Genomic DNA, 27,900 nt, shown 5'->3' on the forward strand with positions numbered 1-27,900 from the left:
CAATGTAGAATACTAGTGAAGACATCAAAACTATGAAATAACACATATGGAATCATGTAGTAACCAAAAAAGTGTTAAACAAATCAAAATATATTTTATATTTGAGATTCTTCAAAGTAGCCATATGTGTTATTTCATAGTTTTGATGTCTTCACTAGTATTCTACAATGTAGAAAATAGTAAAAATAAAGAAAAACCCTTGAATGAGTAGGTGTGTCCAAACCTTTGACTGGTACAGTGTCTCCTGACCCCTCCTGTCTCAGCCCCAAGTATTTATGCTGCAGTAGTTTGTGTCGGGGGGCTAAGGTCAGTCTGTTATATCTGGAGTATTTCTCCTGTCTTATCCAATGTCCTGTGTGAATTTAAGTATGCTTTCTCTAATTCTCTCTCTTGCTCTCTCTCGGAGGACCTGAGCCCTAGGACCATGCCTCAGTACTACCTGGCATGATGACTCCTTGCTGTCCCCAGTCCACCTGGCCGTGCTGCTGCTCCAGTTTCAACTGTTCTGCTTGCAGCTATGGAACTCTGACCTGTTCACCGGACGTGCTACCTGTCCCAAACCTGCTGTTTTCAACTCTCTAGAGACAGCGGTAGAGGTGCTGACATGTGCACCCTCGACAACTACTGTGATTATTATGACCATGCTGGTCATTTATGAACATTTGAACATCTTGGCCATGTTCTGTCATAATCTCCACCCGGCACAGCCAGAAGAGGACTGGCCACCCCTCATAGCCTGGTTCCTCTCGAGGTTTCTTCCTAGATTTTGGCCTTTCTAGGGAGTTTTCCCTAGCCACCGTGCTTCTACACCTGCATTGCTTGCTGTTTGGTGTTTTAGGCTGGGTTTCAGCTGATCTAAGAAGGGCTATATAAATAAATTTGATTTGATGTGAAATTTGATTTGATACTGTATTTAGACCACTTTCTTTCATCGATCCATGTGTTCAGAATTTGTTCTTTCTATGTATTCTAGTGAGTTTGTCTACAGAATTCTTATTAAAGCTGCACCATATTTAAAGGGATGGCTTAAGATCAATTTACTGAAAACCCGATTAAAGGGATGGCTTAAGATCAATTTACTGAAAACCCTATTGAATGAAAACTCCACGAGAAAAACTGTTGGCCAGCAAGTGGTAGGGTTTTCAGAGAGTTGATTTACAGTTATTTAGTGTGAGCAAGTTAGCCACATCTGTAGAGCGCATTTTGCGCCTGCAATAGGTAAGTCTGAATACCAACTACTGAGAAGTGCATAGGAAAGGCATGTCTAGGAAAAGTGTAACTGTCCTAAGTCTGAATCTGCCCCTAAGTGCCAGGCAACACATGCCAAAACAAATCAAAACATGCCATGATGAAAACATACACAGAAACACAAATACCAGTACATACCTGGGGGAGGTGCCCTCTTTCTTGGAGATGTTGAGGTGTAGGATGGAGGGGGCCAGGCACACGGCCAGGTTCCCAGCTGTCATCTGGTTCTCCTCGGCAGAGGCGATGTCACTGAGGAAGTAGAGCAGGGTCTGCAGTACCTCCCGGTTCTCGTCAGGCAGAAGGATGACTGCAGCCTGGGCTGCCTGAAGACGCATGTCCTTCGGGACACCTGGGAAACACACATGACAGATACATCTGAATGTGAATTGCTATGTTGGTTTTAAGATCTTAGCATTATACTGAGGACAAAACTGATGACATTTGAATGCACCTGGTAATTATAGCAGTATAGACATTCCATGTATATCATAACCAGACATCAAATACAGACAGTAACTTAATGCCATGTTTGTAAAACCTCGATAAACCCTAACTAGCTGTAAAATCCAAGCTGGAGGACATCATAGAGTACAGTATGATTACTGTGCCTATCAATTAGTTGATTGACTTCTCAAAGGAGACTTTATCTAGTCAATGATTTCAATCTGATAAGTGTATGCTGAAGGGCAATTTAAACCAGACACAGGGGTTCAGAGCTTCCCAGAGTGGATGAGAGGGGAACACTTAGAGCCACTGACTCACATTGGTAGATCTGCAGGAAGGTTTCAGTGAGCTTGGTGGTGAGAACAGGCTCAGGCAGGTCTCTGAAGTACTGTTTCAGCAGGTCGGCCACATCGTAGGCTGATTGGCCCTGGTACCTCACGTGGTCTGGGGAATTTTCATTCAGCTGCCGTAGAGTCTGGATCCGAGACTTCACCCCAGACTTACGGAAAATGCCAACCTTGACAGGAATAGGAGTGAAAAACAGTTGATACTGTCATTGGTGTATTAGTATTATTCATAAACTTCAATGCATTATCATATATAATGTATCACCAAGTACATGAAATCTCACTACAATAGAAATACAGTAACATAACATATCTGGAGTGGAACACATACTAAAATCATAAGGTTATACACACACTGTAGCATGAGGGAACACGTTCACGTTGAGGGGATGAGAGTGACTACCTTTTCCAGACATTGGCTGCGGAGGTAGCGCATGGCCTGCTGGATGCTCTGGGGTAGGGGTTGCCCACTCCTTTGGACATTGATGATTGGTGGAACACCAAAAACCTGTTTGTCCCTGTAGTCAGGGACCTTACTCCTCTTCATAAACTTAGGAATAGACCTGCCAATACAGAGGAAAAGATTCAATATATTCAATCTAGATTCAATCTTTTCATTTAGATATCACCATAAAGTTTGTTACCTGAAATACATGTAATCTTGTCAAATTGGGTGTGTTGTGGGTGATTTGGTAGTCTAAACAGAGTGGTAAAAGGGTAGAAACCATGCAAACAGCAGCACAGGTAACATTATATATTTTCCTTGGACATCTGATGTCTTTTTTGGATAAAAACTGTTTGAACTGTTTGGATGAAATCTGTTTGGATGAGTTGTGGGTGAATTGGTAGTCATTCCACTGAGTGGAAAAAAGGCAGAAACTATCCAAACAGCACCACAGATAACATTAGACATTAGACACCTGATGTCTTTTTTGGATGAAAACTGTTTGGTCTATTGCCAAATCCTAATCAGTCTATCTTGGAACAAAACGGTTTCAAGCCTAATTGGGTGACAGCACATGGCTGATGATTCAAGAGAAATTAAAGTTTGAACCTTTTAGGATGGAGAATAAAACCTGCTAACTGATCGTGTGCTAAAATGGCCACTGCAATTCTAGATAATGTTTTCTTTGTGTATGATGTGATTGATTCTTGAGAAGCAAGAGTCATCCGCTTGAGAAATAAGAGGCTGAATGAGACACAGCTGCGAAATTTTACAAATCTAACTTTTAATTAACAGCTTTCTTTATGGAAAACATGTTTTCCTTTTATACTACTATACATTAGCTGTATAAATGCAGATCAAAGGCCTTTCCATATGGAAAAATGTATACAATGCATTTTAAAAAGCAATATCCTTACCACAATACAATACTCACTGCCCTGACTAAATGCATATGAAAAGGACTGTATAATAGAGTGCACTTCCCTACGTCTCTGCCTTTTATCTATATTTCAATCTCTACTCTCCACACCCAAGGGCCCTCCACTCACCAGCTCCAGCCATGTTTGTTGGGTTCGCAGTATTTCTCCATTATAGCAGTGAGCCGGAGCAGAGAGAACTTTTGCAGAAGGTTGAGCTGAGCAGCTGACTGGCGGTTAATTTCCTGGGAGGCTGAAGTCAGGCTCGGCCTGTGGGAGTTCTGGAAGCTATGCCACCGTAGCTTCCTAGATAGAGGGGAAATGTATTGGGAATAAAGGTCAATGTTTTGATCTATAGCAATGCTATGAGTGTCCATTTGTGGTATATCTTAGAGGTGATTGAATCAATTAATTTATGTGATTTTACTATTATACTGTCTAAATGTCAAGAGCTATTTGACATTCGGTGAAATATTGATGAACCTGAACATGTTATCATCTTTATATATAACAATGTATGTTTACCTGCTTGGCCTGGTTAAGGAAGCACCCACTCCTGAGTCCCTTCGTTCTCTTGTCTCAACATCCTCTACCTCATTCAAAGAGTTTCCTGTGCTGTCGTAGTCACTGGCCATCGTGCCTACATCTGACATAGACTGCTCCTCAAAATGGAGGCTGGAGGAGAATGTTGTTTCTCTGGTCTCGTCAGTGTCCTCCTCTTCCTCATGCTTGTCACTGAGCTCCTGACACACCTTCTTGGACCACTGGTCTATATTCTGCTGAAGGCCATGGACATGTTGAAGGATATCATCCAGGTGCTCAAAGACCTTCTCTCTCAACTCGTCTGAACTGCCACTAGCCTCATTTACATTGTCATAGATGCTCCCCACTGAGGAACACGAGTTTCTTCTTATAGGAAACATGTTGAATTCCTGGGACTCGTGACTGCTGCCCAGGGAGAGGTTTACGTCCTCCATCTGCCATTCACGCAGCTCATGAGAGGTGGAAGTAGTGCACAGGCTCTCGATGGATAGGGACTTGGGGAACGTGCCTGGCTTGTGGTCCATTGGCAGATGAACCAGACAATCCAGTCCATTTTTATAGCCACTCTTCTGAATAACCTGTTTAGCCCCCTTCCACCCTGCTATGTCATAGTCCTCTAGATAGAGCCAACTGCTCTTCACATTAGCTCTGTCCACAACTGGGGACCTACGGCCTGTACGACAGATAGTATGAGCTTTTCTGCTGTAATTTACACTGCTCTTTTCTTTAGTGTTGTTTTTTAAACCAGGTAGACTTTCATTGGAAGTGCAATGCAAACTGCCAGGGGTTAGAGGGAAGTGCAGTGGAGAGGTCACAACTTGGCCATCTGTCACTTCCCTCTCTTTATCCTTTCTCTTGAACGACTCCATTCTCTTCAGGAAGGTATTGGAACACCTCTTGGTCTTCTCTCTGCTGACAGGAACAGTAAGCAGGTCTTTTGGAGACACAGGCTGGTCCTCACAGGCGGATCCATTGGGAGAGTGGGAACCATGGGAGTCATGGTGGGAGGTAAGGGTGTAGGGCTCTGCCGTGCTGGTGACCTGACTGGAGGGGTTGCTGGAAGTGGTACCTCTGTCACTCTTCACACTCAGGCTGCTACTGCTGTGGGTGGAGGTGACCTCCAGGTTGCTGAAGTCACTCAGGATGCTCTCACTACTGGCAGAGGCCCTCAAAGGGTGCAGGGTGGTGGAGACGTGTGGGGAGAGGGTACGCAGTCGGGACCATGTCTTACTTTCTCGCTGGAATGCCCAGCGGTCACTAATGGCACACAGGTCATCCTCCTCAGAGTCTTCACTCTGCATCAGATGATAGACAAATTAGAGACCATTTTATAACATGGTTATGGGAAGGATAATTTGCATTGACAAGGGCTATGTCTAAGTGCAAAGCAAATATATACTTATTTGTGCATGTACAATGGAAAATAAAACAATTGTAATATACAAGGCCGTCAAGCAAACTCAGATATACTGTGAAAGTCAGAGAGACATGTAACAAGCTATAGCAGTGGATCTAGTGGCTGGCCTGCACACAACAAACTTTGAGACAGACAGATCTTATGTGCAGGCCTACTCACCTGTTTGCACTGAAAATGGACCTCCAGTCTCATGGAGGCACACTTGTTCAAGGTTGACAGCCTCCTACATGGAAATGAAAGAGATCAAATGAAAAAACACAGGAAATATCAAAATATTTGATTTGTTTACAAGTGCAGTGCCAATTCAAATTACACTGAACAAAAATATGAAGGCAACGTGCAACAATTTCAAAGATTTGACTGAGTTACAGTTCACATAAGGAAATCAGTCAATGTAAATAAATAAATTAGGCCCTAATCTATGGATTTCATGACTGGGAATACAGATATGCATCTGTTGGCCACGGATACCTTTAAAAAAAGGTAGGGGCGTGGATCAGAGAACCAGTCTGTGACCATTGTTTTCTTCATGCAGCGTGACATCTCCTTTCCATAGAGTTGATCAGGCTGTTGATTGTGGCCTGTGGAATGTTGTCCCATTCCCCTTCAATGGCTGTGTGACGCGCTGCCATACACGTCAATCCAGAGCATCCCAAACATGCTCAATGGGTGACATGTCTGGTGAGTTTGCAGGCCATGGAAGAACAGGGACATTTCCCACTTCCAGGATTTGTGTATTGTTCCTTGCGAAATGCATTATTATTCTGAAACATGAGATGATGGCCACGGATTAATGGCACGATAGTTGGCCTCAGGATCTCGGCACGGTATCTCTGTGCATTCAAATTGTCATCTATAAAATGCAATTGTGTTTGTTGTCCATAGCTTATTTCTGCCCATACCATAACCTCTCTGTTCACAATGTTCACATCAGCAAACTGCTTGCCCACATGACACCATACATGCAGTCTGCCATCTGGATGGTACAGTTGAAACCGGGATTAATCTGTGAAGAGCACACTTCTCCAGCGTGCCATTGGCCATCGAAGGTGAGCATTTTCCCACTGAAGTTAGTTACGACGCCGAACTGCAGTCAGGTCAAGACCCTGGTGAGAATGACAATCATGCAGATGAGCTTCCCTGAGATGGTTTCTGACAGTTTGTGCAGATATTATTTGGTTGCGCAATCCCACAGTTTCATCAGCTGGCCGGGTGGCTGGTCTAAGACGATCCCGCAGGTGAAGAAGCTAGATGTGGAGGTCCTGGTCTGACATGGGCACACGTGGTCTGCGGTTGTGAGGCCAGATGGACGTTCTGCCAAATTCTCTAAAATGGCGTTCCAGGCAGTTTATGGTAGAGAAATAAACATAAAATTATCTGGCAACAGCTTTGGTGGATATTCCTACAGTCAGCGTGCCAATTGCATTCTCCTTCAAAACTTGAGACATATGTGGCATTGTGATGTGTGACAAAACTGCACATTTTAGAGTGGCCTTTTATTGTCCCCAGCACAAAGTGCACCTGTGTAATGATCATGCTGTTTAATCAGCTTCTTGATATGCCACACCTGGCATGGATTATCTTGGCAAAAGATAAATTCTCACTAACAGGGATGTAAACAAATTTGTGCACACAATTTTTGAGAAATAAGCTTTTTGTGCATATGGAACATTTCTTGGATATTTTAATTAAGCTTTACATGTTAAGCTTTACAACACTTTACATGTTGCATTTATATTTTTGTTCAGTGTAGATAGCTATCTATAAATTATCTGACAATAGAAGTATTCTCTGTTTCAAATTTCTTAACAATAATTTAAAAAATAGGGTTATGTTGTTGTTTAGATAGGTTTCTTAGCTTGTTAGTTGATAAGAAATAGAATTGTCAGTATTCACAAAAACAAAACATTCTGTTTTTCATGTCAATGTGTAATATTTTCAATGTTTTTCAAGGTCTACTCCCATGGCTCCCCTTAATAATTGTGTTCCAGATCAGTTTGCATCTCATGCATTAGTTTATATTTTTAAGGGGTTATTTTAGGTCCCACACGACTTGATGGTGAATGAAAACACATATGCCAACCTCCGTCCCCCCGCCCCAGAAAAAAAGAAATTCAAGAAGGCTCACACATCGTTGATAGCTCAAAATGCATTACTTTTTTCAGAGCAAGAGTATGCAGATATGCAGGCCTTGAGCGAGGCTGTTTTATTTTTACATCACGCCACCCCAGACTGAATTTCACACCATGTCAATTGCTGCACCACAGATTTAAATGAGTCTGTATGTGAGGCATTTCACTAACAGGTTTATTTAGGAAAAATGTGTCAAATTATATTTCATAGATTTCAAGAGTCAGAAAGTCTACAGTGAACTTTCACACATTTAATTTTATGCTTGATTCATGTCCTTTTTCTGAAGACAGACAGCAGTTCAACTTTTCTCTTACAGCTCAAAGTTTCCATAGTTGGAACTTGGTAGACAGTAAAAAAGTTTGTCTTTATAATTATTGTATCGTATCGTATCATATCGAAAGGCCTCTCTCTCTCTGCCTTCATTATTTATTCTGGTGTTGAAGACAAACTAAGGCATTGACAATATTTTTCCAATAATTCATGAGATATAAGACTGATCTTAAACATATCACTGATTCATGCTAATCAATTTAACAATATCACTCAATCATTTTATTTTCATAAGAAATGTGCTATCTTGAGAAACATTTGATTAGTCATACGTGCCATGTTCTCAATTACATATTTATTGGAATGCCCAGCATTCCTATATTTTTTAGAAGTGTATATTTGTATTCTGAGAGCATAGATTCATAGCTACTCCTCTGAGGACAACCTGGCAGCATGGTGACTCTGGGAGCTCAGGTGATTTATTGGGATTTGATTCGAAATTCAGTCACCATGTCTCTACAGCTCTTACACATACAAATACACACATAGAAACACACTCACACACACACACACACACACACACACACACACACACACACACACACACACACACACACACACACACACACACACACACACACACACACACACACACACACACACACACACACACACACACACACACACACACACACACACAAAGTCTATCAACTCAAGTTATAGTTTGCCACCAACCAGAACGCTGTTCAACAGAGTTATTTTTTTTATAGATTTGTGCAACTAATGTTTGAGTTAATGACCAGCAGTGAAAACCCTCTTTATCACACCTCAAAAGATGTATATGGGTATGACTATGTATTGTAAATATTCTTAACAAAAAGTTTTAAATAAATTATTGTATTTATAATAGCAATGATAACAATCCACATCATTATAGTGGGATTCCTATACGTCCCAGAAAGCAAATACAAATCATTTTAATTCAACTTAATTTGAAAGATTTGCAAAATCATTACCAACAATGTATAGCATACCTCATAGTATGAGACTTGGATGCAGACGTGAAAGGTAATGGAAATGTGAATGTCTTACCTGCATAGTGACTTCAGTGAATCCTGGTCCAGAAACCCATGGTCTTTTTTCACAGAGGAAATGTCTAAAGGAAACTGTCCCGCTGCAGATCAAGAGAGGTGAATATGTTAATAGATGTGTTTAGACTTTTTATTTATGGGAACTTTACTCTCTCGGCACCAAAGACACCAGAATAACAGCATATGGCCACATGAAATGTATGAATGTATGTTTTGCGGGTAGGTTATACTGTTGGGTGATTTGGTCAGGTTTTAGGAAAACACGACCAACCTCTGAGATCATAAATATTACTCTCTTTTAAACATTGAAGGTGGTCCCATGTATCTCAGTTGGTAGAGCATGGCGCTTGCAACGGCAGGGTCCTGGGTTCGATTTCCATGGGGGACCAGTACGAAAAAAGTATCCAAATGTATGCACTCACGACTGTAAGTCGCTCTGGATAAGAGTGTCTGCTAAATGACTCAAATGTAAATGTCTATGATATAAAATTCATGCCAACAGGGCATGTGCAGACATTTATTTTGAGACATGCTGCCTCCAGTCCTTGGCAATGCATGCATTTTATACAGTATTATGTATTCACGATTAAATCAGCAAAATTATACTGTTTGACAAGCCTTTACATTACTGATCAATGACTGGATGCTATGGACTAATCTCCAAATCTCCTGAATTTTTTTACAACAGTTTGATTAAAACTGTAAAAAGTGGTTAAAAATTCTATGTGGCTTTACGAGGGGCTATTTTTGTGTGCGTAGGGATATTAGAGAAAGAAAACTGTTCGTCACACAACATTCCAGAGGCTTCTCATTTCCAGCTTTTGTTTCTCTCTACTTCCCTTTTGCAGAGGCTACACTGTTAGGAGAGGGTGCTTTCCTTACATCTGATGAGTACAACCTCCTGGCATTTAGAACAAAGTTGATAAACAATTACGATTGTTTATATTAAGGCTGAGAATAAGGAGATTATTTGTTAACATATACAGTACCATCAACCAACTGCAAGCATAAACAAAGTTTAGTCATAATGCTTTCACTCTTGTCTTTCACTACAGTTTATTCTGACTGGCAGTGGTGCATTTCCTTCATGTCTAATTCATGTGAATTATCAGCATTGAACTTTGGGCAATTCAAATTTGTCAGACTTTGATCTATGATTTACCTGTGGAATTCATTCTCCATAGAATATGCATTGCACAACCAACAAATTTAGAGAATGCGATTTGTTCAATAATAATTGCGTATTGCAATTACAGTGCCTTGCAAAAGTATTCATCCGCCTTGGAGTTTTTCCTATTTTATTGCATTACAACCGGTAATTTAAATAGATTTCTATTTGGAATGTAATGGACATACTCAAAATAGTTCAAATTGGTAAAGTGAAATGAAAAAAAACAACTTGTTTCAAAATAATTCTAAAAAGAAAATAGAAACAGACAAGCGGTGCGTGCATATGTATTCACCCCCTTTACTATGAAGCCCCTAAATAAGGTCTGGTGCAACCAATTACCTTCAGAAGTCATATAATTAGTTAAATAAAGTCCGCCTGTGTGCAATCTAAGTGTCACATGTTCTGTCATCTGATCTCAGTATATATACACCCGTTCTGAAAGGCCCCAGAGTCTGCAACACCACTAAGCAAGGGGCACCACCAAGCAAGGGGCACCACCAAGCAAGGGGCACCACCAAGCAAGCGGCACCACCAAGCAAGCGGCACCATGAAGACCAAGGAGCTCTCCAAACAGGTCAGGGACAAAGTTGTGGAGAAGTACGGATCAGGGTTGGGTTATAAAAAAATATCAGAAACTTTGAACATCATTAAATTCATTATAAAATAAATGGGAAGATTGTGGCACCACAACAAACCTACCAAGAGAAGGCCGCACACCAAAACTCACAGACCAGGCAAAGAGGGCATTGATCAGAGAGGCAACAAAGAGACCAAAGATAACCCTGAAGGAGCTGCAAAGCTCCACAGCAGAGATTGGAGTATCTGTCCATAGGACCACTTTAAGCCATACACTCCACAGAGCTGGGCATTACAGAAGAGTGTCCAGAAAAAAAACATGACTTAAAGAAAAAAATAAGCAAACACGTTGGTGTTCGCCAAAAGGCATGTGGGAGACTCCCCAAACATATGGAAGAAGGTACTCTGGTCAGATGAGACTAAAATTGAGCTTTTTGGCCATCAAGGAAAATGCTATGTCTGGAGCAAACCCAACACCTCTCATCACCCCGAGAACAACATCTCCACAGTGAAGCATGGTGGTGGCAGCATCATTCTGTGGGGATGTTTTTCATTGGCAGGGACTGGGAAACTGGTCAGAATTGAAGGATGACGCTAAATACAGGGAAATTCTTGAGGGAAACCTTTTTCAGTCATCCAGAGATTTGAGACTGGGATGGAGGTTCACCTTCCAGCAGGAAAATGACCATAAGTATACTGCAAAAGCAACATTTGAGTGGTTTAAGGGGAAACATTTAAATGTCTTGGAATGGCCTAGTCAAAGCCCAGACCTCAATCCAATTGAGAATCTGTGGTATGACTTAAAGATTGCTGTACACCAGCGGATCCAACTTGAAGGAGCTGGAGCAGTTTTGCCTTGAAGAATGGGCAAAAATCCCAGTGGCTAAATGTGCCAAGCGTATAGATACATACCCCAAGAGACTTGCAGCTGTAATTGCTGCAAAAGGTGGCTCTACATGGTATTGACTTTGGGGGGGGGGTGAATAGTTATGCACGCTTAAGTTTTCATTTTTTTTGTTTTATTTGTTTCACAAGAAAAAATATTTAGCATCTTCAAAGTGGTTGCATGTTGTGTAAATCAAATTATACAAATAAAATCAATTTTAATTCCAGGTTGTAATGCAACAAAATAGGAAAAATGCCAAGGGGGTGAATACTTTTGCAACCCACTGTAAATTAGCTTTCAACCTGATGAAAGCAGCATGTTAAATGATCATGTTTGCTAGACATGGGGATAGCTTGATTAGAAGACTCTTGAGTGGAGGCAAATAACACTGCTCATTGACATCTTCTACATCATAAGTGACATGTAGCCTACAATCAGGTATATTTTGGTGCCCAAATTTGGCTCTAACATCCTCTAACACAGTACAGTAATTGGTGATGATTACATTGTGTTACATTGTGTATATAGCAGAAAATGTGGTTTGTTTCATTTTACTATAGGACTGTGCATTCATTGGGGCAGCAGGATAGCCTAGTGGTTAGAGCGTTGGACTAGTAACCGGAAGGTTGCACGTTCAAACCCCCAAGCTGACAAGGTACAAATCTGTCGTTCTGCCCTTGAACAGGCAGTTAACCCACTGTTCCTAGGCCGTCATTGAAAATAAGAATTTATTCTTAACTGACTTGCCTAGTTAAATAAAGGTAAAATAAAAAAATTGATGAGCTAGAAGTTCATGGATGCAAACCTGTCTGTACTGTAGGAGCTAACCAAACACAACGAGTCTCTCTGGATCATAGTAGTCATATTAACTTGGTTGACCATTATATAGTCTAGAGTCCATAAACCACAGGGACATCTATTGATTACCTTCGTAGAGCTGGGCATATTGCGGAAATCCAGCAGCCCGCAGCCAATTACAAGCTTCTTTAGCCTCCAGTTCTGAAAAGGAGAAAATAAAACGCATAAAGATACATAGACCCATGTATTGTACTACAGTTACAACCTAAGTAAAGTATTCTAAATGAAAATGTAGGTGATTGCTATGATTTGACTTGTTACATAAAGCGAAAGGTTCCGCAATAGTTTCACTATACATATTCCTCCAACCAGATTCGGAGAGCCTGATAGAAGGCAATGATGATGGCCAAATGAAAGACCCCCAATATCTATCAAGTTGGTTTATCACTTTATTTGGCTTTACAACTTTCCACACTTTAACAATACTGTCACTACTGGTGCATGACATTGGCATGACACTGGCAAAAATTCATAGAAACTAAACACGTCTGTAAGACCTCATCTGGGTGGGATATGTGGATGCACTGACATTACTGCCTCCGGTAGATTGTCAATGTGGCCTTTTAGCAATATGGTTGGTTCAGATAACCACCTGGCAACATACGAGGTAAATAGAACATATTTATGAGGTCTGAACACAAAATTCTATTATGTGAAGAACATATCCTCGGAAGGTTACAAATGAAGCCCATCATGAAATTCAACCCATGCTTTGAAAATTCTGAAAATGGTTAAGATCCTGCTTAGTAAATATTTAACTCGTAGCCTACAACGTTGGATTTTTAATGGAGAGACAATTGATAGTTTATCTAAAAGGTAATGAATGGACATACAATAACCAGTGAGCCTTTCACACAAAGACCTCTTGCATCAGTTTACTGTACTATAGACTACTGTATGTTTGACTCACGTCTAAATTGTCCCTCTCTTTTCCTCTCCGGGAGACTCCACCTCCTTATGACATTCCTTAACTCCCATACACCCAAAGCTCCGACTGGATATCATAACTGAGGCCTGTGTTCTCAAGCACTGTGCTATCCACCAGGGAAAGCCTGAAACTCCAGCAGTAAAAGAGAATTTGTGAAATAGGTCTTCGCAACACCAATTTTCAGAAGGTATAGAGCAGTATCTGAACAATTGCCAAATTACCAGTCTACTCAGTTATTCAGAACATCACAATTGATATCAAAGGAACATGAACTAAATCTGTGTGGCCTATATCATTATTGAGATGATGAGTATAATTGTAAGGAACCTCTCGTTAATTCATGAGTTCCAAGCTGAAAGACCTGTAGAGTGAGTTGTGCGGGTCCCCGGGGAAGCCATGCTTCCTTCCCATGCAGATATCTCCTCCCTAACTGCCCTACCCTACAGCAAACTGGCTCCAGGAAAAGGCCAGTTGTAGCCTATATGCAGACTCATTGGGATCACTCATTGAATACATACTCAAACGGTACAAGCCACCCACTGAAACTAAAATAGCTACATGACATACACTTCTACCATTGACTTGGTTAGCCTCATGCCTTCTTAGTTCATGGGTTTCTATTACGTATTTAAGCCAAACCAGCAGAATCCTCTCTGCTTTGAGGTCAGTAAGCAACATGATTCATTTCCAACAGGAAAGTCAAAACCTAAGACACCCAAGAAGAAAAACAAAGGGACTACTACAGTGATTGACGTTTAGAGGAATCTCCCATTGGTACTGTATGTCAGAAAGCTCCTTCACTGCAAAAATAGTATAATATTCCATATCCTTCCTCTCATCTCTAAAGATTGACTGTCCCTTCCCTGTAATCAGTCAGAGAAGCAGCTGGAAAGCTGTTGAAACTTCAAACAGATTTGCCTTGAGGAAAGTGCAGCATCCTGACCAGCGCTACCATCTGGTTTTCCTTCTCTACGGTTTTCATTTGAGCCGCCTGCCAATTGGAGTCTAGCCCTTCCCTCATGCTGAGGCTTGAAGCCGCCCACTGAACATTGACACCATCAGATACCTGAACAGCTGAGACTTGGGGAGTATTAACAAGTCGTCATTCAGAGCTCCTTACAAGGGAACACTGATCATGTTCTCCTCTGACTTCTGCACTTCACTGCCGCCATCAACAAGCTTAATTAAGTATATAATATGGATGCCATACTACATTTCTACAAGTGATGATTGAATTCCTTAAATTCCAAGCAGATGTTTACAAAAAAATAAGGCGATTTGCTGCATTCGTGGAAATCATATTACAGACACTTCAACAACAGTCTTTTCATTCATCAGCACTTTGAAAGTTGGACAGAAGGTGAAGCAAAGCATTTTTATGAGACTTGTTGCTATGCTTGATTAGACTGTGAGTTTTGACCAGTCACGTTCTATAGATTTGATGACTGTTGTGTCTGAATGCAAATGTGGCTGTCTCTTCAGAGGTTGGGGGTGAACAGAAGGAAGGACTATCATTCTGGGGGTGAGAGGTGAGCAGGAGGGCTGCCTGCCTATCTTTCTCCTGCCTGCCTGTCAAGTTGACTTGAAGGTTAGACGGGAAGACCTGGTTCTCTATGAGGGAGCAGAGTGCTGCCTTTTTATCAAGAGTGAAGTGAAGGTTAACCACAGAGCGAGCTGTTGTTTCCCTGTCTGGGTGTGAGGTGAGCAAAGGGGCAGAACGGTCGGTGCCTATCTCTGGGTTGGGTTGGGGGAGAGAGTACTGATCAGGAGAGGTGTCTGTCTCTGGTGGTGGAGGTGTTGCTTCTGTTTAAACTCCTCATCTGAGGAGAAGATGGTTTGACACCACGGAGAAGAGAGAGAGCCATGCGGGGCAGACTGGGGTAGGGTGGATGGGAGGCTAATGGCTGACAGGAAATCCCCAGCACTGGGAGGGAGTGTTGACACAAAGGGAGACGTTTATACCACAGTGTCCTAAGGGGCTCTGCATATTTTATAATATAGTGTGTTCTCTGTGCTGCTGAGGGCATCAATTACTATATAACCAATCGTTTATGTGCTATCTAATGATCATGTTCTTCTCTGACTGCTGTACTTCTCAGGGGAATTTCAGAGGACTATTAAAACCAGAAAATAAATTAGGCAACATTGTGATTGGCCTAGAAAGCCTTGCTGTGGTACGAGGTCCACATTCTTCAATGTATTACCTAAAAATCTACAAATAGAAGAATGAAATGCGTGTGCCTTTTTTCATACCATTTATATTTGATACCATTTTATACCTTGAAAAAAATCTCTTTCGATTTCAAACAACTTTTCTTATTCACTGAATTAATGCAAATGTTATTGTCAGTACTTCACCATAAACACAAGAAAAACATAGTGGTCCAAAGATAGAGAGGGGATATTCTCTCAGTGACCACAAATCCCTGAATTCCCATTTCTCTTTCAAAACTGAATAATTGGTATTGTTCGCAGGAGATGTAAGGCTGCCATTGTTTCATACCCAACTTTTCAATGGACGGCTAAGCTACCACAATGCAAGCCATTGATCACCAAGGGTCCAAAGCCCACACGATCAACAAGTCTTACTGTACATTTCCATTTGATTAAAATTCCAGCAGGATTGAGCATGTGTGGTGACATCAGGAGTTCAAAGGTCTCATTCTCTCGACACAGTAGATGGCTTTAACATTATGGTTAGGCATATACCATTATAATATATAATTAGCATAATGTTCAAATCCGCTTAATTGTTCACTACAATGGGCTTTAAACATTAATCAGAATGTATTTAGAAGTAGATACAGCTGTATAATGACCCTAAAAAGACTATTTCTTTAGAAGACAGAACATGATGTTTTTCAAAGCACATCATAATGCTTTCTAAATCATACCTTTCATTCTATGTTTTTAATTCTTAAATCAGTAAATCTTAATAGATCTTTCTGAACTTTTTTTAATAAGAAGAAATCAATCATATGACCTAAATTGTCCCTCTCTTTTTCTCTCCATGGTTCTCCATAATATACTGACATGTAAATGAACTAACAAAAAATAAGATCATATTTTCAGAAAGGATAAGTCTCATACTCACCATTTTTTCCGAGCAGTTGCTGAAACTTAGTCCGACCACTCATTAACAAATAAAAAGGGCATTGAAGCCCAAAACACTCAACAGTAGCCTGGTGGTGGAGGTCAAAACTTTACAGATTCCATAAATGATTGAGAGTTAGTTACACAAATCCAAGAAGAACAGTTTCAAGCAGGCAAAAGAAACCAAGCAAGGGAACTGCAGCCAGATTTTCCAGTTATCACTACTTTTCTATTTGCGAACAACTGTACCAGCCTAACAGAACCTGCCCTTCATGACCCCATTCATGCTGAAAACCATCTGGTTCCTCTTGAACAACTGTCCCACCTCAGACACCCCACCCCCCTCCAGGAAGGCCATACCATTTGAGCTAGTGAGGGGGTGAATTACAGGCTTTCGCAAACTCTAACACAGCCTTAAAAACCACAACTTTAATACAGAAAGATTGTTAAATGTCTTCCTTTCAAACTATAACTGATTGCACAATTATAATATGTTTTATTCCTTTTACTTAACTACCCTAAATTTAGGCCTACAACTGTTTCCCTGTCTGTCCTTTCAGAGCTTCAGTAAATAACTTTCTTGTTTAACTTCTAAAATCTATGACACCTCTGAAATAGTTATTTATTTCAACTATTTAAACATATCTCTGAAGCTGTCACAAATGTTATCAAACCAAGGGGTAGAACGGTCGGTGCCTATCTCTGTTCACACAGCAGACTTGTTGAAACAAGCCAAATCTGAGGAGAGGAAACAATATACAGTGCCTTCAGAAAACATTCCTACCCCTTGACTTATTCTACATTTTGTTGTGTTACAGCTTGAATTCAAAATGGATTAAATATTTTTTTCTCGCCAATCTACACACAATACCCCATAATGACGAAGTGAAAACAAGTTTAGACATTTTTGCTCATTTATTGAAAATGAAACACAGAAATATCTCATTTAGATAACTATTCACACCCCTGAGTCAATACTTTGTAGAAGCATCTTTGGCAGTGATTACAGCTGTAATTCTCTAAGAACTTTCTACACCTGGATTGTGCAACATTTGCCCATTATTTTATTTTTTTAATTTCAAAATTCTTCAACCTCTATCAAATTGGTTGTTGATCATTGCTAGACAACCATTTTTAGGGCGTGTCATAGTATATTTAAGTCAAAACTGTAACTCGGCCACTGAGGAACATTCACTGTATTCTTGGTAAGCAACTTCAGTGTAGATTTGGCCTTGTGATTTAGGTTATTCTCTTGCTGAAAGGTGAATTTATCTCCCAGTGTCTGGTGGAAAGCATGTGCTTAGATCCACTCTGTATTTTTTCCCCCTCAAATACTCCCCAGTCCTCAACGATTATAAGCAAACCCATAAAATGATGCAGCCACCACTATGCTTGAAAATATGGAGTGTGGTACTCAGTAATGTGTTGTATTGGATTTGCCCCACATTCTTTAGCAGTATTTTTTTTAGAGTAACCTTTATTTAACTAGGCAAGTCAGTTTAAGAACAAATTCTTATTTACAATGACGGCCTACACCGGCCAAACCCAGACGACGCTGGGCCAATTGTGCACCACCCTATGAGACTCCCAATCACGGCCGGTTGTGATACAGCCTGAATTCAAACCAGGGTGTCTGTAGTGACGCCTCAAGCACTGAGATGCAGTGCCTTAGACTGCTGCGCCACTCGGGAGCCACTCAGGAGTATTACTTTAGTGCCCTGTGGCAAACAGGATGTAAGTTTTGGAATATTTGTATTCTGTACAGGCTTCCTTCTTTTCACTCTGTCAATTAGGTTAGTATTGTGGAGTAACTTCAATGTTGTTCATCCATCCTCAGTTTTCTCCCATCACAGACAGTAGTATGTGGGGTGTACAGAGATTAAGTAGTCATTCAAAAATCATGTTAAACACTATTATTGCACACAGAGTCCATGCAACTTACTATGTGATCTGTTAAGTACATTTTTACTGCTGAACATATTTAGGCTTGCCATAACAATGGTGTTGAATACTTGTTGACTCAAGACATTTCAGTTTTTCATTTCTTATTCATTTGTAAAATGCCAAAAAACATAATTCCACTTTGACATTATGGGGTATTGTGTGTAGGCCAGAGACCAAAAAATCTACATTTTATCCATTTTAAATTCAAGCTATAACACAACAAAATGTGAAAAAATTCAAGAGGTGTGGATACTTTCTGAAGGCACTGTACATCCCTGTCATGTACGACTGGGAAAACATCTGGAAATCACAAAAACCAAGACCAAATACACATACTATTGTCCAAGACAAAATTGTGCTTTCAGCACTTGTATCATCACGTTACTGGCTCAAATAGCCGACCAATCAGCCTGTTACCAACTCTTAGTAAACTTCTGGAAAAAATTGTGTTTGACTAGATACAATGCTATTTCACAGTAAACAAATTGACAACAGAATTTCGGCGTGCTTATAGGGAAGGACACTCAACAAGCATAGCACTTACACAAATGACTGATGATTGGCTGAGAGAAATGATGATGATGAAATTATTGTGGGGGCTGTCTTGTTAGACTTCAGTGCAGCTTTTGACATTATCGATCATAGTCTGCTGCTGGAAAAATGTATGTGTTATGGCTTTACAACCCTTGCTATAATGTGGATGAAGAGTTACAGGGGGTGTTCTTTAATGGAAGCCTCTCAAATACAATCCAGTTAGAGTCAGGAATTCCCCAGGGTAGCTGTTTAGGCCCCTTGCTTTTTTCAATTTTTACTAACGACATGCCACTGACTTTGAGTAAAGCCAGAGTGTCTATGTATGCGGATGACTCAACACTATACACGTCAGCTACTACAGCGACTAAAATGACTGCAACACTCAACAAAGAGCTGCAATTAGTTTCAGAGTGGGTGACAAGGAATGTTAGCCCTACATTTTTCTAATATTAAAAGCATTGTCACTAAACGCTGAACCTCAATTAAATCTTGTAATAAACTTGTAATAAATTATAAAGTTTATCATTTTAAAAGGCTAATTGATCATTAGGAAACCCTTTTACAAGAGTTCCAAAGAAAAAGTCATATCTCAGACTGGAACAATAAAAATAAAAGATTAAGATGGTCAAAAGAACACAGACACTGGACAGAGGAACTCTGCCTAGAAGGTCAGCATCCCGGAGTTGCCTCTTCGCTGTTGATGTTGAGACGGGTGTTTTGCAGGTACTGTTTAATGAAGCTGCCAGTTGAGGACTTGTGAAGCATTTGTTTCTTAAACTAAATACTCTAATGTACTTGTCCTCTTGCTCAGTTGTGCACCGGGGCCTCCCACTACCGGGGCCTCCCACTGTTCTAGTTAGAGCCACTTTGCGCTGTTCTGTGAAGGGAGTAGTACACACCATTGTATGAGATCTTTAGTTTCTTGGCAATTTCTCGCATGGAATAACCTTAATTTCTCAAAACAAGAATAGACTGACGAGTTTCAGAAGAAAGTGCTTTGTTTCTGCCCATTTTGAGCCTGTAATCGAACCCACAAATGCTGATGCTCCAGATACTCAACTAGTCTAAAGAAGGCCAGTTTTATTGCTTCTTTAATTAGAGCAACAGTTTTCAGCTGTGTTAACATAATTGCAAAAGGGTTTTCTATTGATCAATTAGCCTTTTAAAGTGATGAACTTGGATTAGTTAACCCAACATGCCATTGAAACACAGGAGTGATGGTTGCTGATAATGGGCCTCTGTACGCCTATGTAGATATTCCATAAAAAATCTGCCGTTTCCAGCTACAATAGTCATTTACAACATTAACATTGTCTGCACTGTATTTCTGATCAATTTGATGTTATTTTAATGTGCTTTTCTTTGAAAAACAAGGACATTTCTAAGTGACCGCAAACTTTTGAACGGTAGTGTACACAGAGAGCTAATATTAATATGTCAATCACTACTGGCTGAAAGTGGAGGAGAGATTGACTTCATCACTACTTTTATTTATGAGAGGTATTGGCATGTTGAATGTAAAGCAACACAAACATCAGCACAGGCACAGGCACAGGCACACACACACACACACACACACACACACACACACACACACACACACACACACACACACACACACACACACACACACACACACACACACACACACACACACACACACACACACACACACACGTTAACATAAGCACTATACATACACATGGATTTAGTACTGTAGATATGTGGTAGTGGTGGAGTAGGGGCCTGAGGGCACACAGTGTGTTGTGAAATCTGTGAATGTATTGTAATGTTTTACAATTGTATAAACTGCCTTAATTTTGCTGGACCCCAGAAAGAGTATCTGCTGCTTTGGCAGCAGCTAATGGGGATCCATAATAAATACAAATACAAATACTTGACATCACTCTTGGCGGTGTTTGTGTGGTGTTTGTGTGGTTAAATGACATACTGAAATACTGTCTGTAGTCTTCTTCACATCTTTTTCCTTCTACTTGATTTGTCCCTGTCTGTACAGTATCTTTGCCATTTGAGAGGTCAAGCTCAAGGCCAGTGGACCTAGCTGTTATCGTATTGTAGAGCAACACAAGTTTAACCTTCAACCTTCCACATAAAGCTTTGCAATAGCACACTATATGATGGCATACTCTTCATAACAGTTTCCAGATAAGCTAAATCTACCCGAGGAAAGGCCATTAGGGCCTGATATTCATGATCAGATCAAAGTTCAGAAGCAGTTTGGAACTTTCTCTCTTTTCATTTTCCATTTCTATGACTAATCCATGACAGACATTTCCTTGCATACCGGCAGATGGGTTCAGAGGGAGATATGGCCTTCTGGGAAACTACAGTGAATATGTAACACAGACAGCAAAAGGAAAAGGTGTGGTACAGAAGAGCTGACCTCTCAGGAAATGAGTTGTTAGAGGAGGCTGGTAGACTAGAACATGTCATAATGCCACAATCTTCCTAAACACCGGTCTGATTCTCTGATCTTTTTCTTTGCGTAATTAAACCTTACTTTCGAAAATTGTTCTAAAAAAAGTGTATATTCCCTGCTGTAATATTCCAGCATACAAACATTCAATATGGACAAACACTCACATTTCTCACATGGGTCATGAACCTGCACATGCTCCTCAAATTTCTATTTTGGAATAGAATGAGTAACTACAAATCAATCATAAATCAATCAAAAAGAACAGACCATACACTGTTTATATCTCTTCCTCTACCAGGATGACATGTGCCCAATACCTCACACCATTGTCATTCCTCAGAGTGGGTAGTCCACGTGATGCTGTGTGCCCACCTAGTGCTTAACTTGGGTAAGAGCTCACCGGAGCTGAGTACCAGCACCTCAAATCTTCTACTGCTGAGTTCCTGCACCTCTTATAGAATATCCGCTCAAAAGAATTGTGGAACTCCTGCACCTAAATAATAAACAGTACCGGCATCCAAAATAAGTACCGTCTCCTATTTCTGTCAAAGTCAAGCACTGGTGCCCAACACATGGCTGTGCTCAATGCCACACAACTTTCCATCACCTGAAGAAATTATATATAATATGTCAGATATACCCTTTCATTCTTGTTTCATCTCAACAGGATTTTTCCTTTTTACTGAGTGCATCACCTGCCCTAACTCCTGAATCATGCCACCTCTTACTATAGTATAGGACAATTAGTGCAATGCCTGGTAGGGTGGAACATGCTTTGTCTGTGATATTATAGAGGAGAAACACTTTCACAAGAGGGATATAGAATAGAGACAATGATCAACAACATTTCCACATGATTGCAATCACCTGTGCAACTTTCAGAGAAAGAGCATTACCATAAATAAGAGGTTTAAATTATAATGTTCACTGAACAGAGCCCTTGCAATTACAGCTAGGTAGGCCTGCTTTGCAGTACATTTACATTCTGACATCAAGTCCTATGCATGAGACTAGGACATAATCCACCCATATAGCTTTTTCCCTAAACATTGAAGATCGTAGTATTGCTACTTTCAGGTCATTGAAGTATTATTTAAAGGAGACAATTCTAATCTCATCTAAATCTATGCTTTTTTTAAATCTCAAAAATATTTTATAGTATAAAAAGCACCACCCTCAGACCTTCACCATGTTATTAATGGCACTGGGCTGTCTCTAGGGAAACCATGGCCTTTAAACCTGAGCCTGTGATTGGAGAGCAGCTGTTGCTTTATTAAGCCTATCATATCTCTTCTATGGAACTGATTTCAAATGGGCTCAAAGGAAAAGGATGAGAGGAAATGACAAATATAATGAAAAAATGTGAAACAAAAGGGACTGCTCATCTTGTTGCATTTCACAGTATGAGAAGCATGTCTTTCTGTTTATTAGCAAATACATACATGACAACACAACAAGCTCATGGGAGACAGTTGTGTTGTGAATGCTGCATTATGACTGTGTGCCCTGGGTAGCTTCCTATTTGGAGGCTGTCGATCAAAGGTGAGCCTTCTTTAGACAGAGCTAAAGCTATTACAGGATCATCTGGATGCATCCATAGCCTACCTAAACTTATTTTAATATAGCCTTTAGCTCTGTCTTCAACAGCACTCGGTTGTAGGCGACAATACCATAGCTTAAATTGATGTGCAATCCTTTCCCAGTAACTAAACTAAAATGAATAGGTTGATCAGGATTTGCAGCCATTAATTGAGTGGAAAGTGTAGCTGTGAATACAGCCTGGCAGTAAAAAATGTCATAATTGATGTTTTGCGGTGGTTGCCTATTTAATAGATTAAGCAATTACAGACTTAGGCATAGCCTACTTTTATAATTTACCTGCAACATGTTGGTGGTCTAAATTCCTTTGCAATAAAGCACTCATTTTATGCGTGCAGTCTTGAGTTTGAAAAGTTGGGGACTTTGATTTAAAACCATTACAAGTTTCACTATCCATTCTCAGCAGCAACCCTTGTCCGTTGTAACATTCTTTTGACTTTTGAAACTTCATGACCTAGAGCCTTTTCCAGATGTAGTCTGTGAAGTAATTTGTAGTTATGTCCTGTATTCAATGAAGATATACTGAATTCATCTCTCAGACATTCCCGCTGCAATAAAGCTCACTCTAAAATGTAAATGTGCACCTTCCAAGTAAGGAATGGCACACGATGCATAGACTACTACAGAACTCTCTGGTGTGGTGTGGGATATTAAGTTCATGGCTATAATTGTCCTTCAAATCCTGATGCATAGCAGATTTAAAATAGCAGTGTAGACTTCTACTTTGAAGACGAACAACAAGTGATGTTCAGTCAGAAGCTAATATAACCAATGTCTGGAATTCAATAAATTGTCCAGTGCATTCGGAAAGTATTCAGACCCCTTCCCCTTTTCCACACTTTCTTACGTTACAGTCTTATTCTAAAATCGATTAAAGAAAAAAAATTCCTCATCAATCTACACACAATACCCCATAATGACAAAGCAAAAAACAGGGTTTTAGACATTTTTGCAGATTAAAAATGAATTTTCATTAAAAATGAAAAACAGAAATAACTTGTTTACATAAGTATTCAGACCCTTTGCTATGAGACTCGAAATTGAACTCTGGTGCATGCTGTTTCCATTAATCATCCTTGAGATGTTTCTACAACTTGATTGGAGTCCACCTGTGGTAAATTCAATTGATTGGACATGATTTGAAAAAGCACACACCTGTCTATATAAGGTCCCACAGTTGACAGTGCATGTCAGAGTGAAAACCAAGCCATGAGATCGAAGGAATTGTCCATAGAGCTCCGAGACATGATTGTGTCGAGGCACAGATCTGGGGTAGGGTACTAAAAAATATGTGCTGCATTGAAGGTCCCCAAGAACATAGCGGCCTCCATGATTCTTACATGGAAGAAGTTTGGAACCACCTAAATCGTACAAACTCAAAATGAGCAATCGGGGGAGAAAGGCCTTAGTCAGGGAGGTGAACAAGAACACAATGGTCACTCTGACAGAGCACCACAGTTCATCTGAGGAGATGGGAGAACATTCCAGAAGGACAACCATCTCTGCAGCACTACATCAATCAAGCATTTATGGTAGAGTGGCCAGACAGAAGCCACTCCTCAGTAAAAGGCACATGACAGGCCGCTTGAAGTTTGCCAAAAGGCACCTAAAGGACTCTCAGACCATGAGAAACAAGATTCCTAGTCTGATGAAACCAAGATTAAACTCTTTGGCCTGAATACCAACTGTCACGTCTGGTAGAAACCTGGCACCATTCTTACGGTGGAGGCAGCATCATGCTGTGGGGATGATTTTCATGGGGAGACTAGTCAGGATGGAAGCAAAGATGAATGGAGCAAAGAACAGAGAGATAATTGATGAAAATCTGCTCCAGAGCACTCGACCTCAGACTGGGGTGAAGGTTCACCTTCCAACAGGACTACGACCCTAAGCACACAGCCAAGGCAACGCAGGACTGGCTTCGGGACAAGTCTCTGAAGGTCCTTGAGTGGCCGAGCCAGAGCCAGGACTTGAACCTAATCGGACATCTCTGGAGAGACCTGAAAATAGCTGTGAATTGATGCTCCCCATCCAAACTGACATAGCTTGAGAGGCTCTACAGAGAGGACTGGGAGAAACTCAGCAAATACAGGTGTGCCAAGCTTGTAGCATCATACCTAACAAGACCCAAGGCTGTAATCGCTGCCAACGGTGCTTCAACAAAGTACTGAGTCTGAATACCTATGTAAATGTGATATTTCAGTTTTCCAAATATTTCTAAAAACCCGTTTTTGCTTTGTCATTATATGGTATTGTGTGTGGATTGATGAGGGGGGGAAAAGCTATTTAATCTATTTTAGAATATGAGGAATTTACCACAGGTGGACTCCAATCAAGTTGTAGAAACATCTCAATGATGATTAATGGAAACAGGATGCACCTGAGATCAATTTCGAATCTCATAGCAAAGGGTCTGAAAACTTGTGTAAATATATTTAAAACATTTGCAAACATTTCTAAAAACCTGTTTTCACTTTGTCATTATGGTGTACTGTGTGTAGATTGCTGAGGATTTGTATTTATTTAATCTGTTTTAGAATAAAGCTGTAATGTAACAAAATGTGGAAAAAGTCCAGGGGTCTGAATACTTTCCGGTCAAATGTACCAGTCAAGGGGCCTCCCGGGTAGCGCAGTGGTTAAGGGCGCTGTACTGCAGCACCAGCTGCGCCACCAGAGACTCTGGGTTCGCGCCCAGGCTCTGTCGTAACCGGCCGCGACTGGGAGGTCCGTAGGGCGACCCACAATTGGCCTAGCGTCATCTGGGTTAGGGAGGGTTTGGCCGGTAGGGAAATCCTTGTCTCATCGCGCACCAGCGACTCCTGTGGCGGGCCGGGCGCAGTGCGCGCTAACCAAGGTTGCCAGATGCACGGTGTTTCCTCCGACACATTGGTGCGACTGGCTTCCGGGTTGGAGGGCGCTGTGTTAAGAAGCAGTGCGGCTTGGTTGGGTTGTGTATCGGAGGACGCATGACTTTCAACCTTCGTCTCTCCCGAGCCCGTATGGGAGTTGTAGCGAGAAGACAAGATTGGGTGAAGGTTCACCCCAGCCACTAAACTATTGGATATCACGAAATTGGGGAGAAAAAGGGGTAAAAAAAAAAGAATACTGTACCAGTCAAAAGTTTGGACACACCTACTCATTCAAGGGTTTTTCTTTATTTTTACAATTTGATACATTGTAGAATAATAGTGAAGACATCAAAACTAACACAATAACACAATAAACAAGTCAAAATGTATGTAATATTTTAGATGCTTCAAAGTCGCGACCCTTTGCCATGTTTCCATCAACCAGCTTCATGAGGTAGTCACCTGGAATGCATTTCAATTAACAGGTGTGCCTTGTTAAAAGTTAAATTGTGGAATTTCTTTCCTTCTTAATGCGTTTGAGCCAACCAGTTGTGTTGTGACAAGGTAGATTGCCCTATTTGGTTAAAGATCAAATCCATATTGTAGCAAGAACAGCTCAAATAAGCAAAGAGAAATGACAGTCCATCATTAGTTTAAGACATGAAGGTCAGTCAATACGGAAAATTTCAAGAACTTGAACGTTTTCAAGTGCAGTTGCAAAAACCATTAACGCTATGATGAAACTGGCTCTCATGAGAAACACCACAGTAACGGAAGACCCAGAGTTACCTCTGCTGCAGAGGATAAGTTCATTAGAGTTAACTGCACCTCAGATTGCAGCCCAAATAAATGCTTCACAAGTAACAGACACATCTCAACATCAACTGTTCAGAGAAGACTGCGTGAATCAGGTCTTCATGGTCGAATTGCTGCGAAGAAACCACTACTAAAAGACACCAATAATAAGAAGAGACTTGCTTGGGCCAAGAAACACTAGAAATGGACATTAGACCGGGTTGAAATCTGTCCTTTGGTCTGGTGAGTCCAAACTTGAGATTTTGGGTTCCAACTACCCTGTCTTTGTGAGATGCAGAGTAGGTGAACGGATGATCTCCGCATGTGTGATTCCCAACGTGAAGCATGGAAGTGGAGGTTTGATGTTGCTTTGCTGTCAGTGGTTTATTTAGAATTCAATGCACACTTGACCAGCATGGCTACCACAGCATTCTGGAGCGATACCCCATCCTATCTAGTTTGTGCTTAGTGGGACTATCATTTGTTTTTAAACTGGACAATAACTCAACACACCTCCAGGCTGTGTGAGGACTATTTGACCAAGAAGGAGAGTGATTGAGTGCTGCCTCAGATGACCTGGCCTCCACAATCACCCAACCTCAACCCAATTGAGATGGTTTGGGATGAGTTGACCTGCAGAGTGAAGGAAAAGCAGCCAACAAGTGCTCAGCATATGTGGAAACTCCTTCAAGACTGTTATAAAAGCATTCCAGGTGAAGCTGGTTGAGAGAATGCCAAGAGTGTGCAAAGCTGTCATCAAGGCAAACGGTGGCTACTTTGAAGAATCTCAAATATATAATATTTGTTTTGATAGTTTAGATGTCTTCACTATTATTCTACAGTGTTTAAAATAGTACAAATAAAGAAAAACCCTTGAATGAGTAGGTGTGTCCAAACTTTTGACTAGTACTGCACATAATATTTTTGTTTTTTTTGTTTAGCTTACAAATATAATTTAAATGTATGCATTAAGCTGTCTGTAATATAATACTTACGGCCAAAAGAAATGTAGACAATTGTAAATGCATTTCTATAGCATCCAAACTATTTTTTACAATAGTGGGAGGAGTGCCAAGATGGAGGTGCGGTGACTTCAAAACAGCGTTCTCTGTCAGTCAAGTAGTATATATATAAATCATTGGCCACTACTTGCAATTTACTTAATACCAGGCTATGTTTTTCTTTGAGAAGACCAGCTGATGGTTATACACTTCTAGATAGAGTAGACAATTTGATTAACCAACAATAACAAAAGAGATGCACATATTTTGCTCTCAACGCTTTGCTCTTAAATCAATTTTCTCTGAATGGTAGTCAGTCTCTTATCCTTACCTGCTCTCTTGTAGCCCCATGATGAGGACATCACCTGAAA

The 27,900-nt window shown here is 40.6% G+C and overlaps 1 protein-coding gene across 2 annotated transcripts in view; it reads right to left on the reverse strand.

The window, feature by feature from the left end:
- Nucleotides 1–27,900, reverse strand: part of stard8 (StAR related lipid transfer domain containing 8) — a 42,796-nt gene that overhangs the window by 13,691 nt on the left and 1,205 nt on the right. Inside the window, exons 2-10 of one of the 2 annotated variants that reach the window (XM_020485233.2) lie at nucleotides 27,861–27,894; nucleotides 12,416–12,487; nucleotides 8,857–8,938; nucleotides 5,521–5,584; nucleotides 3,927–5,239; nucleotides 3,534–3,707; nucleotides 2,443–2,602; nucleotides 2,011–2,209; nucleotides 1,387–1,597 (exon numbers count right to left, since the gene is read on the reverse strand). In XM_020485233.2, coding sequence (XP_020340822.1) covers nucleotides 1,387–1,597; nucleotides 2,011–2,209; nucleotides 2,443–2,602; nucleotides 3,534–3,707; nucleotides 3,927–5,239; nucleotides 5,521–5,584; nucleotides 8,857–8,938; nucleotides 12,416–12,487; nucleotides 27,861–27,894 — 2,309 coding nt within the window. Of the gene's footprint in view, nucleotides 1–1,386; nucleotides 1,598–2,010; nucleotides 2,210–2,442; nucleotides 2,603–3,533; nucleotides 3,708–3,926; nucleotides 5,240–5,520; nucleotides 5,585–8,856; nucleotides 8,939–12,415; nucleotides 12,488–16,368; nucleotides 16,672–27,860; nucleotides 27,895–27,900 lie in introns of those variants that run through there. The other variant, XM_020485234.2, reaches the window with a different exon arrangement.

This window comes from Oncorhynchus kisutch, linkage group LG6 (genome assembly GCF_002021735.2).
Source record: "Oncorhynchus kisutch isolate 150728-3 linkage group LG6, Okis_V2, whole genome shotgun sequence".
Classification (NCBI taxonomy): domain Eukaryota; kingdom Metazoa; phylum Chordata; class Actinopteri; order Salmoniformes; family Salmonidae; genus Oncorhynchus; species Oncorhynchus kisutch.